This window comes from Mytilus edulis, chromosome 13 (assembly GCF_963676685.1).
Source record: "Mytilus edulis chromosome 13, xbMytEdul2.2, whole genome shotgun sequence".
Classification (NCBI taxonomy): Eukaryota; Metazoa; Mollusca; class Bivalvia; order Mytilida; family Mytilidae; genus Mytilus; species Mytilus edulis.
The window spans coordinates 31964468-31977575 of record NC_092356.1 but is presented as its reverse complement, the minus strand read 5'-3'; the positions used below and the strand labels follow the sequence as shown (position 1 = coordinate 31977575).

The 13108-nt window shown below is 33.0% G+C and overlaps 2 protein-coding genes across 3 annotated transcripts in view; one reads left to right on the top strand and one right to left on the bottom strand.

The window, feature by feature from the left end:
- The window catches only part of LOC139499993 (serine/threonine-protein kinase mTOR-like), a 427410-nt gene extending 424937 nt beyond the window's left edge, over positions 1-2473 (bottom strand). For both annotated transcript variants that reach the window (XM_071288672.1, XM_071288671.1), the window contains exons 1-3: positions 2412-2473; positions 1018-1284; positions 205-440 (exon numbers count right to left, since the gene is read on the bottom strand). In XM_071288672.1, coding sequence (XP_071144773.1) covers positions 205-440; positions 1018-1243 — 462 coding nt within the window. In that variant the 5' untranslated portion in view covers positions 1244-1284; positions 2412-2473. The remainder of the gene's footprint in view (positions 1-204; positions 441-1017; positions 1285-2411) is intronic.
- Positions 2474-6331: 3858 nt separating this feature from the next.
- On the top strand, positions 6332-9220 carry LOC139499958 (ubiA prenyltransferase domain-containing protein 1-like). Its single transcript, XM_071288622.1, has one exon. It carries the CDS (start codon positions 6428-6430, stop codon positions 7403-7405), a length of 978 nt encoding a protein of 325 aa, XP_071144723.1. The 5' UTR covers positions 6332-6427; the 3' UTR covers positions 7406-9220.
- The last annotated feature ends 3888 nt before the right edge of the window (positions 9221-13108 follow it).

The window sequence follows — 13108 nt, the reverse complement described above, 5'->3', positions numbered from 1 at the left end:
TGATCACAAAACAAAACCTGATGCAAAAACATCCTGATATTCTATAGACATAATAAGATGTGGTATGAGTGCCAGTGAGACAACTCTCCATCCAAGTCATAATTTGTAAAAGTAAACCATTATAGGTCAAAATACAGTCTTTAACACAGAGCCTTGGGTTACACCAAACAGCAAGCTTTAAAGGGCCTAAAAAAATCAACTTACAGCAGCGTGTCTCTTGCCTTCGTTCCTCTCACCAGTCAACCACTCAATTGATCTTTTAACTTCATAATCCACATGCTCCGCAGCATATGTTCCAGAAGACAATGCTAAGATGCCAACAGCCTTGGCGGCCATCTCCATAATGCTGACATCAGAAGAAGGAAGAAGGTTACGCAAGTAGTTAGCAAATCTACTGACTTTGGCAGTCTTGTTTCCAACATCAACTCCAATTAAACTCACTGAGAAAAAAAGTGAATAAACAATGATAAATATGAATGGTGAAATATTTACAAAAACTACACAAACAAAAATTGAAATGTTTGGATGGTGCCAATTCTACTCACTTCAGTAGTCTTGTTTCAAACATAAACTCACTGAGAAAAAAGCGTAAACATATGAATGGAATTCTGTTACTTTAAAATATTTACAAAAACTACACACATTGACACACATAAAAATTGGAATATTTTGAAGGTATGGATGGTGCCAAGAGCTATTATATTCTTAGGTTTTCACAATTTTGTGGATCTCATGACATTTTCTGTGATAAGCATCTATCCAATAAAGTATAAAGTCCAATCTTACGTAAAGAGGTAGAATTGATATATGAATTAATTAAAATCTCATAAGACTCAAGGTCATAATAAATCATGCCACATGTATAGGTAGTGGGACATGTTTGAAGACCATATATTGTAGTCTAAAATTGTGTTTTATGTTGATCTTGCATTGAAAGGTGCAGATTTTAGATCTCACATTTTTTAGTCAAATTGAATCAGAGAAATTAGTTTCCGTTATTGTTTGATTTACAATTACCTATGGCTAAGATGCCTCCTTTCTTCTCATTCAAATCAGAACTTGATACCAACTCGAATATCTGATGATAAAACTTGTCCATGAAGGCTGTATGTTCTTCAAATGGCATTTCCCGTAGTTCTGTACTGACAAACCGATGAAGGTCATTAGCTGTCTTGATCCTTGTTTCTTCATTTCTGTTCTTCAGCCCAGCAATAAATTGGGGCATAAGAGACAGTGAAGACATCTTTGCTTTGAATTTGTTGCTACTATTTCATCATTTCTATCCTGTTTAAAAAAATTGGGTAATCTAATTTGAAAAAAAGGTTAGAATTGGTACTGTAAATTCAGAAATTATCTTGATGTTAGAAGAATAGAAAAAAAACATATTTCAGATAGTTATTTTATGCACCAGTATACTAGAGACTCCCAAAACATTACAGTAGGCATATCTATGTTCAAACAGATAAAAGGGAAATTCTGAAGTTATTAGGTTGAAAATACAATACACGAGGATACAATCAAAGGACTGGATCAACTGAATGAATATCTAATCATGTACATGTTAATGCATACACCTTATCACAATTCCTGCTTGACCGGAGAATCTGTTCCCCTTAAAATTTGGAAGTCATACAACTATTAATTTTCCATTGTGGCGTCAGATATTTTCTATTATGACATCAAAATTTTACAGGAACTAGTGAAATTTCCAGTAATGGTGGACATATAGCGGTAAGGTGTATTGGTAATTTAAGAATGCTTTTTCAAATTTCCAAGTAATTAACAGTTGGAATCAGGTCGTTTCAATTTAAAGTTTATTCAGCCTCATAGTGAATTCTCAGCTAATGAAAATAATATATATTTTTCAATACAGGTCAAAAGCATACAGCTATATATATATATCTCTTTAGTACTTTACCAGTTTACTGTCCAGGTTTTGTATTATCAGTGGCGGATCCAGGGGAGGGGTCTGGGGGTTGGAACCCCCCTTTTTTTTTGGCCGATCAATGCATTTGGATGGGAGCATATAGTTGGAACCCCCATCCTTTACTCTGGGTGGGGAACCAACCCCTCCCGCTTTTTAAAATGGCTGGATCCACCACTGATTATCATGATTACAGTAAAACTCATAAATAATATGTACCTACAATTCATATATTTATATTTTATTATTATATATATTTTTTTCTCTCATATAAATTGAGGCCGAATAGACTTAAATAAAGGGCCGAATAGACTTCACATAAAAGCGAACAGTTGAACTTTAGAAGGGAAAACAAATTATTCTGTTTCTCTCAAACAGATGTAAATGAGGTTGACACTTATTATTGACAATAGATATCAGAACATATGGTGCAGATATATTTAGCAACTAGTGTATGACAACAAAAAAATAAATGAGAAAGCTGTACTGTTTTGAACAGGTTAGATAGATTTGTGGAGTGCTTGTTTTTTTATCACCGGAAGTGCATTTTATAGCCTATAAAAACACTCTGTTTAACATTACTGAAAAGATTCTTTTATTTGATGAATATTAATTAAAAGTATTTGAATAATAAAACACATGGAAATACAACAAGAAGTAGCATTCAATTGTATAAACTTTGTTCTGGTTTAAAGAGTTTTAAAACGGTCTCACTAATTAGCGACAAGAAGAATTTTAGCGACAAGAAGCGTCAAGAAGTGACAAGAAGCGACAAGAAGAATAATTTAGCGACAAGAAGACTATTTAGCGACGAGAAAACTTTTTTTTTATTAAAATTACTTATTGTAAATGAATATAATAAAAATATTCTAAAGAAAACAATCTTAGCGACAAGAAAGTTAATATTCTATCAATAAATAGATACTGAGGGGAAAAAATTGATGCATAGATCTATATATCTATTAATTGCTACATTTAATTGTGATATTTTATTATAATATTTATCATGTATGAAGCAAGTGCATGTAGTACGTTTACACTGCCGTATTATGACATTAATTTTACTTGTGTTTGAGAACAATAATATATGTATTTTATAATTTGTTTTTAAAACTCTCCGAGGCAATATATATAATAAACTTGCAAAATGCCTTATTTTTGCATCATTATCCAGAAAAAAAAACAGACACAAATTGTAAAATACAGAGAACTGAAATCAAAGTTTGACAAATAAGAGGAAAACATAATTAAAATGTGAATATTCTTATGCAATTGGTGAGCACAGATTCTTAAAGTCATAAGAAACGAGTAAGTGGTGAAAAATAATGTTTATCCAATTCTTGAACAATGCATGTATATATCATAAACTTAGTCCTCTGTGTACGAATTTCTCATTTTTTACGCAAATATATTGTACAATCGTCAATTTTTTTTCTCTATGTCTGTTATGATTAAAAAAATATGGCTGCTCATTAAATGCCGTGTTTTGAAGCCGAAGTTTACCGATTGTCACCTTATAGTTAACAAATAACAAAAAGCATGGGTATTGAGCACGTGTTTAACATGTACAATCAGATAATTGTTTATTTTAATGACAGATCCATGCGTATTGCGATCACCGGATTTTTACGAGGAGGGTTACGCTCAGGTCACTATGCATACGGAAAACATGTCGGCGAATTGCTTCCTGGAAGGAAAAAATTTAAAAAAAAAGTAAACTTCTTCTAAATGTAGAAAAATTAAAGAAATTTCCTCAGAAAAAAGTATATGTACATAAGTTGTATAATGAAAACTATGCATTGGGTTATAAAAAACATATGCATTTTTTTTTAATTTGAGGTTTCTTATGACTTTAATTAAAATATGAACTGCCTTTCTTAAAATCAATGATATCTAAATATTTTTCTTCTTGAAAACAGTTTCTTAAATAAAAAATAATTATCAAGTTTGCCTTTTTCAGTGTTCACGTACATTCCCGAACATGATATTCATAAAATCGCACGGGTGGGTGTCTTGGTAGAAGCTTGAATTGCTCATTTTTTTTCGGAACACCTATTTCGTCCTATTTGTCTTCTTTTTTTAAGACCTGCATGGGGTTGTATGTCTCTTTTTTTTCTTCATTTTGACTGACGCTACATTATAGTCGCTAATTTCCGCGAGTAGTTGCAATAAGCATTCGTATCAAAACGGACAACAACACATATTATAGAGGACGGAGTTGGTCTTTTTAGAGAACATACACTTTTAAGACAGATGCATTGTCGGAATAATGAGCTGTCGGAATAATGGGCTGTCGGAGTAACGGGCTGTCGGAATAATGGTTGTTGGACTAACGGGATGTCACCCATAAGGTTCTGTTTATGCATATGTAAGGTATGGCGCGTGTACATAGTTGAAGGTGTTAATTGGATGTTATTGTAGCAATGAACAGGGGACACTGACAAATTGGCCTCGTTGTTCCATTCTTCCTTTAATACAAATGTTTAATTTCTTCATCTATCAATCAATATAATAAAAAAAAAATCAATTTATTTCTGCGCATATATTAAAAAAATGCATAATTTCGGCAGTGGCTATTTTGCCGGCTCCGACAAATAAGCTTCTTAGGGATTATTTTACCGGCTCCGGCAAAATAGCGGATTATATCGGAGTTTTGCTATGTTGCCCGTCGTAATTAAGATTAAAATTAAGAATAGAAAAAATATGGAAACATACACTTCAATAAGAACTCTCTATACAAATATGTCTTCTTTAACTATTTATATAAAACGTGCTTATTAAAATTGATATTCTTTACAGTCTCTAAAAACATGTCTTTTAAACATTTAAAAAAAGCAAGGATTTGTATTCAAATCCTTGAACAAAGTAAAATACTAAAATTGATACTAGTACTTTTTTGTTTAATAGGAGGTTAAACAAATTCTTTGAAAAAATATATATAATACACATCAGCAATTCGGCGAACCCATATAAAAAAAATCGACATTCTGATTTAAACTTTTAAAAAATATATCCTATTAGTTTTGAAACAAATTAAAAAGTAACACCCAACAACTTATACTGGTTAACGAGCGTTAAAAACAGTGCTGGCACAAGAAAAGAACTGAACATAACACTTGATTCTTTAATGTCTGCATCACTTTTGAAAAAAAATGCAGATTTAATTTGCAGATATATGTATATATATATATATACGTTTCATTTTATTCAACAATCATAGAATAAATGCTATCAATAGCTAGATTTCTATGCATCGTGTGTACAATATTTGTTTATTTATCTGATAATACTTTTATGCTCCATAGACTATAGATTAATATTAAAGTTTTTTTTCTGGTTTTCATGAATTTTTATGGTCCTCGTTTCACGTTTCAAAGTACTCCAAAACCGGCTGTAGCTCTTCGTATCAGTCGAATAACAAATTTGCTGTTCCATTTTCAAACGTGCAATGTGCAACAGAAATTAATGTATGTATAAAAAAAAAAGAAGATGTATTATGATTACCACTGCATGAGACAACTCTCCACAAGAGACCAAATGACACAGAAATTAACAACTATTATAGGTCACCGTACGGCCTTCAACAATGAGCAAAGACCATACCGCATAGTCAGCTACAAAAGGCCCCGAAATGACAAATGTAAAACAATGCAAACGAGACAACAAAAGGCCTACTTTATGATAAAAAATGAACGGAAAAATATGTAACGCATCAACAAACGAAAACCATTGAATTACAGGCGTCTTAATTGAGACAGGCACATACATACAGAATGTTGCGGGGTTTTAACATGTTAGCGGGATCCCAACCCTTCCCTAACCTTGCTAACCTGTGACAGTGATATAACAGTACAACATAAGAACGAACGAAATCTGTTGAAAATGCTTAACTCATCAGATGTGTACAAATAATATACATCTAACAAAAACACAGTACATGTAATTAAATGAGCGCAGTTCACCAAAATTGAAGACATTGAGCGACTACGAAGACTAGGCAAGGCGAAGAATAAAATTTTATTGACATCTAGCTACATATATCATTTGTGCTTCAAAAATAATATTTCATATATTAGTCTTGATTAAAAATCTGAAATAAGACCAGCAAAATAGCAAAACTCTTTTTAAATTGCTATTTTGCTGGAGCCGGCAAAATAGCGCCAAGGAGGCTATTATGCCGGAGCCGGCAAAATAGCACCTAAGAGGCTGTTTTGCCGGAGCCGGCAAAATAGCCACTACCTATTTTTTTAATATTTATTTGAAATAAGTAATTTTAATACTTGTCGGTAAATAGTCTTCTTGTCGCTAAAATTATTCTTTTTGTCGCTTCTTGTCGCTTTTCGATGTTTCTTGTCTCTAATTAGTGCGACCCTTTTAAAATCTTTCAAGCGCTTATTAGAAGGAAAACGAAAGTAGCATGCGGAGGTCTAAAATGACTTTGATGAAATAATAAATCAGTGTTGGAACTATTCAATTCGTAACCATTTTTCTTCTAAGACCGTAATGAAACCCAAAGAAAACGAAGCCAATGGAGCGGTTTCCTATGCCGGTGATAAAGAACGACGGACATTGTTTTCTAAACAAAATTTGATACTTGAATGTAAAAAATATGTTGCAGCCTTAAGACCATGGTCGTTCACTGCAAGTTTTACACCAGTAGCGTTGGGGAGTACATTAGCATACAAATCCACAGGAGACTTTAGTTTCGTCTCATTCGTTATAGCTTGTTTAACTGCTTTGTCAATACACGCGGCAGGAAACCTTGTAAATACCTATTATGATTTCATCCAAGGTATAGACACAAAATCATCAGATGATCGGACACTTGTAGACATGATTTTGTCGCCACAAGATGTTGCCAGACTTGGAGCTATATTTTATTTATTCGGTTGTGTAGGGTTCCTCATATTAACACTTACAACATCGGCTCGAATGGAACATTTGGCACTTGTGTACTTTGGTGGACTCTCCAGTAGTTTCTTATATACAGGAGGGTTTGGATTGAAATATATTGCTCTTGGAGACATACTAATTATATTTACATTTGGACCACTTTCTGTACTCTTTGCCTATTTATCACAGTGTGGTCATTTATCATTAGTGCCAATGTTATATGCAATACCTTTAGCTTTGAACACGGAGGCAATTTTACATTCAAACAATGTGAGAGACATGGATTCAGATCACAGAGCAGGAATAGTGACTCTGGCAATCCTACTTGGAAAGACTGGATCATATCTGTTATTCACAGCATTGCTTTTTATTCCATTTATCATTATTGCTGTGATGGGAATGAACATTTCAAAATGGATTTTCTTGCCGTTGCTTTGTATATTTCAAGCTTTTAATCTTGAAAGAGAATACATGAAAGGAAATCTCCAAAGACTGCCACATGATATTGCCAAACTTAACTTGTTGATGGGAATACTTTTCATATTGGGCATTGCTTTAGCAGATAGATCTGTGTTTCAAAACCTTTAGATAATCTAACAATTAGGAAATGTAATTTTTGTTGTTATAAATTAATGGAATACAGGAACACATACAAATGTACATGTACATACAATTAATAAGCATTATCATAACATCCATCATTACAAAAACATTGTTTCAGAGACATATTTATTCAAAATATCAGCGTCATTAATTTTGTACATTAGTTCTTAATACAAATTTCTTGTATTTTATTTCTGGTATTTTATTTATGTATTGTGCAAGATGTATAAATGTTCATGTAACTGTGTGTATTAATGGAAAGTAAAATTGGTTACGTTTGATGCTATTGATTTAAGAATCTGAGAATGTTACAAGTAGACAAATTATTATTTGTTAAATATAAAGTTTACACAATTTTTATATGATTATCATTAATGATCGTGAAATTGAGAATGGAAATGGGGAATGTGTCAAAGAGACAACAACCCGACCATTGAACAGACAATATCATGCTTATTAAATTGTTTTTAAATGTCAGTTAAGCATGATAATTTTTTTAACAATTCCATGAGAGTTAAAAATGTTAAAACAAGAGTGTTACATTTTGTACACATACATTGTACATGTACATGTAGTCTATATTTAAAGGGGGACAGCATCTAAGTCTGTGGCAAAGAGACAAATTTGATTTTTACGGACTCTTTGAAAATTATATACAGCAGGCATTGACAGGTATACAATACATTGGAGTCTATTTTAATATACATGATATATGTAGATATATATTAGTCACATTATTTTTACCATGCATAATTCAAAAACTATTCTGCTTATTTGTATGAGTAAATGACGACACTTGTTATTCAAACTGACATGTCTGTGAGTATAAAATTTGTTTGTATCCATCATGTTCATATATAATTCAATGCATGATAATGAAATACTGTTGATTTGTTTTGATTTATGGATTTAATTATATTCAGTATCTTATAACCAACAATCATGATAATCATGATAATGTTTGTATTTTCCATTGCTTTAAACAAAACTAAATCATATTTTTTATTCAATCATTTAACATTCATGACTATGTACCTAGCTTTATAAAAGTCCTTTAATCTAAAACATGTACATGTGCATGCCATATACATTTTTTGTACAAACATAAATACAAACATATTATAAAATATAGGACATCATGTAAGAAGCTGTCTCTTAAGATTTCTTTCTGTATGTGAACTTTTCTTATATTTTAATCTCCTAATCATCATAATCACCATCCAGATTTTTTGTTTCATTCTCCCTTGTTTGATATATCACCATGGTGACACATTTCAAGCATTGTCGTGATCTTTGTAGGGCTTGCACCAGATTGTACCATGTAACAATTTGCTGAGTGTACTCATTTTAAATAAGGCCCAAAAAATATATACACTTGCAATTGCTTTCTGGCAGTTGGGTAGGTTGGTACATGTAGGTTGGTAAAAACAAATATATTTCTATATTACCTGGTTACATAGCTATAGACTGTCTTGAAAATGTTCTGTAATTTAAGGATGCTTGACTTTAAATGTCTGGACACAAATGGTGTATAACTTAAAATTTACATAAAATGTGTGAGGGCAGGCATTACAATTAATTAGGTTTGTTCGGGTGGCAGGTTACATTAACACTTCAGTCATATATTTTTTTGTTTGCCTTTAAGATTGTATGAACATTTTATTGATACATGTACCTTATGTAAATTTACAGAGAATTTATTTTTATGTGTGAAGTTTTTTATGTAAGTACTGTGTTCCCAGAACTGACGTCTATTGTTTATTGAATGTATCGTTTAATTTATTAAAAATTATGAGCTTTTGTACTATTATTTTAATTTATATCTTTTGCCCTTGACCTTATATTCAAGTTTAGTGTAACCATTAAAAAAAATTGTTTGGTCACAGGAAATTTTCACTTATAAATTTAGAGTAATAGGATAACTATTGCTAGTATGTGAGGTCATTGCAAGTTCTACAAAATATACATTTCTGTCAAACAGGGTTCAACTGACCTCTACCTTATTTCATGTGTCAGTGATCAATTTTCAAGTTTTGTGGTTGTTCTTATTAAAACAAGGAGATGTGGTATGATTGCCTATGAGACAACTACATGTATCTACTAAAGTTTATGTGAAGTGGATGTAAGCAATTATAAGCAACTGTACAGCCTTCAACAATGAGAAAAAAACCCAACTGTTTAGTCAGGTATAAAAGGCCTAAATATGAAAAATATGAATCATTCAATTGAGAAAACTAACGACCTAACTTATAACAAAACAATTTACTAAAAACAAATAGGAAAGACATGAATAAAAAAAAAACCACTGAACTATAGAACACTCTAGATCTGATACTACAAAAAATGTATAAGCAATGGGTCAACTGTATTAAGTGTATGGAATGATTGTAAGATGTGCATATCTGTCTGACAGGTTTCATCTAACCTATATCTCATTTTCATGATTTATTGATCAATGTTTTCATGGTTGAGCGAGTTTCTCAGATACCATAATCATGATCAATTGGTCAACTATATTTGGTGTATGAAATTATTGTAAAGTATACATGTTTTTTTCTGGCAGGTTTCATCTGACCTTTACATCAAACATTTGTTTGATGTTTTTGAGTTTTCCTCTTAGTTCTTTATCTTTGTTATTTAACTTTTAACTAATTTGGTAAATTTTATACTTTCAAGGTTTGGTCAGTTTCTCAGATACTATAAATTTAACAAAGACTGTATTTGGTGTATGGAATAACTGCATGGACGATGTTCATATCTGTCATTCTGTCTGGCTGACCTCATTTCATGGTTTAATGTAGGTCTTTTTCTCAGATATTGTAAGCCATATCCCAATTATGTTTTGTGTTTGAAATGATGTCCATCTGGCAGGGTTCATCTGATCTTGATTTCATTTTCATTGTTTATTAGTAAACAAGTTTAAGAACCTAGGTCTGTTTCTCAGATACTACAAGTAATATATATTCTTAATATTACTCAAAATAAAAGATATTCACAAGACAAAAAAACTTTTTTTTCAAGCAGTACAAAGGACATACGACAGACTGAAATTTCGCAACATAAGGTATTTGAATACTAAGTATGAAGCATCCAATTCTTCTACCTTTTGAAATATGAAGGATTATATAAATAATTTACTTCACACCGCCAGTTAGCAATCCCTATGTCTAGCATACTGGGACCAAAAGGCAAGACAAAAATTACAGAAGCAGCCTGATATTTTGTGTGGAAATCAAAATGTTTATGTCTTGACAACTGTTGCAACTTGGCAAACAAAAATATTGGACAGTACAACAGACCATACCAAACACAACAGCTTTACTCCTCTAAAACACAACAAGTGCAAAAACAACCACTTGACTCCTCTAAAACACCAGAGGTGTAGACACAAACTCTTGACTCCTCTAAAACACTGGAGGTGCAAACACAAACACTTGTCTGCTCTAAAACACAACAGCTAGACTCCTCTAAAACACCAGAAATGCAAAAACAACAGATTGACTCATCAAAAACACCAGTAGTGCAAAACCTCTAAAACACCAAATATGCAAACACAACAGTTTCACTCCTCTAAAACACAAGAGGTGCAAACACAAACACTTGAATCCTCTGAAACACTAGAGGTGCAAAAACATGACTCCTCTAAAACGCTAGAGGTGAAAACACAAACACTTGAATCCTTTAAAACACTAGCGGTGCAAACATAAACATTTGACTCCTCTACAACACAAGAGGTGCAAACACAAACACTTGACTTTTCTTAAACACCAGAAGAGCAAAAACCAACACTTTGATCCTCTAAAACACAAGAGGTGCAAACATAAACACTTGACTCATCTAAAACACTAGAGGTGCAAACAAAACACTTGACTTATCTAAAACACTACAGGTGCAAACATAAACACAAACACTTGACTCCTCTGAAACACTAGAGGTGCAAACAAAAACTCTTGACTCCTCTGAAACACTAGAGGTGCAAACACAAACACTTACTCATCTAAAACACTAGAGGTACAAACAAAAACATTTGACTTTTCTGAAACACCAGAGGTGCAAACACAAACATTTGACTCCTCTTAAACACCAGAGGAGCAAACAAAAACACTTGACTCCTCTACAACACAAGAAGTGCAAACACAAACACTTGACTCTTCTTAAACACCAGCAGTGCACAAACAACAGGCTTTCTTTTCTAAAACACCAGTAGCGAAACACAACTTGTTAAGTCCTCTAAAAACCCAGAGTTGCAAACACAAACATTTGACTCCTCTGAAACACCAGAGGTGCAAACACAAAATTTGACTCCTCTTAAACACCAGTAGTGCCAACAGAAACACTTGACTCCTCTCATACAACATCAGGACAAACACAACAGTTTGACTCCTCTCAAACACTAAAGGTGCAAACACAAACACTTGACTCCTCTGAAACACTAGAGGTGCAAACACAAACACTTGACTGCTCTACAACACCGGAGGTGCAAACACAAACACTTGACTCATCTAAAACACTAGAGGTACAAACAAAAACATTTGACTTCTCTTAAACACCAGAGGAGCAAACACAAACATTTGACTCCTCTGAAACACCAGAGGTGCAAACACAAACATTTGACTCCTCACAAACACCAGAGGAGCAAACACAAACACTTGACTCCTCTACAACACAAGAAGTGCAAACACAAACACTTGACTCTTCTTAAACACCAGCAGTGCAAACACAACAGCTTGACTCCTCTAAAACACCAGAAGTGCACAAACAACAGATTTACTCCTCTAAAACACCAGAAGTGCAAAAACAACATTTGACTTCTCTAAAACATCAGAAGTGCAAAAACAACAGCTTGACTCCTTAAAAACACCAGTAGTGCAAACACTTGACAACTCTCAAACACTGGAATTGCAAAAACAACAGCTTGACTCATTAAAGACTCCAGTAGTACAAACACTTAAAAACTCTCAAACACCAGAAGTGCAAAAACAACAGATTGACTCCTCTAAAACACCAGAAGTGCAAAAACAACAGCTTGACTCCTCTAAAACACCAGTAGTGCTAACACAAACAATTGACTCATCTAAAACAACATAAGGGCAAAAACAACAGCTTGACTCATCTAAAACACCAGAAGTGCTAAAACGACATTGTGACTCATATAGACACCAGAAGTGCAAAAACAATAGCTTGACTCCTCTAAAACACCAGTAGTGCTAACACAAACACTTGACTCCTCTAAAACAACATAAGGGCAAAAACAACAGCTTGACTCCTCTAAAACACCAGAAGTGCAAAAACGACATTGTGACTCATATAGACACCAGAAGTGCAAAAACAACAGCTTGATTCCTTTAAAACACAAACACTAGAGATGCACAAAACAACATATTCACTCCTCTAAAACACAAGAAGTGCAAACACAAACACTTGACTCCTCATAAACACCAGGCAATACTCACAGAATGATTGTTAATTGTCAGATTCAGATTTCCAAACAACAAATATCCAAAGGAGGCAAATATTTGTCTTGCAGTCTAAGGTAAAGTTACCTTCATCAAGTGTTTGTGTTTGCACTTTTAAAGACTAAAGTTATTGTCTGGAAACCATATGTGTCTTCAGACGACAAACACAGACAACAACATCATAGCACTATACGAACTCCCAAAAATTTTTGCAGTCGTTTAAAAAGTGAGG

What these genes read in the sequence shown, in the direction of transcription:
- LOC139499958 (XM_071288622.1), top strand. Translation starts at nt 6,428, where the DNA reads ATGAAACCCAAAGAAAACGAAGCCAATGGAGCGGTTTCCTATGCCGGT.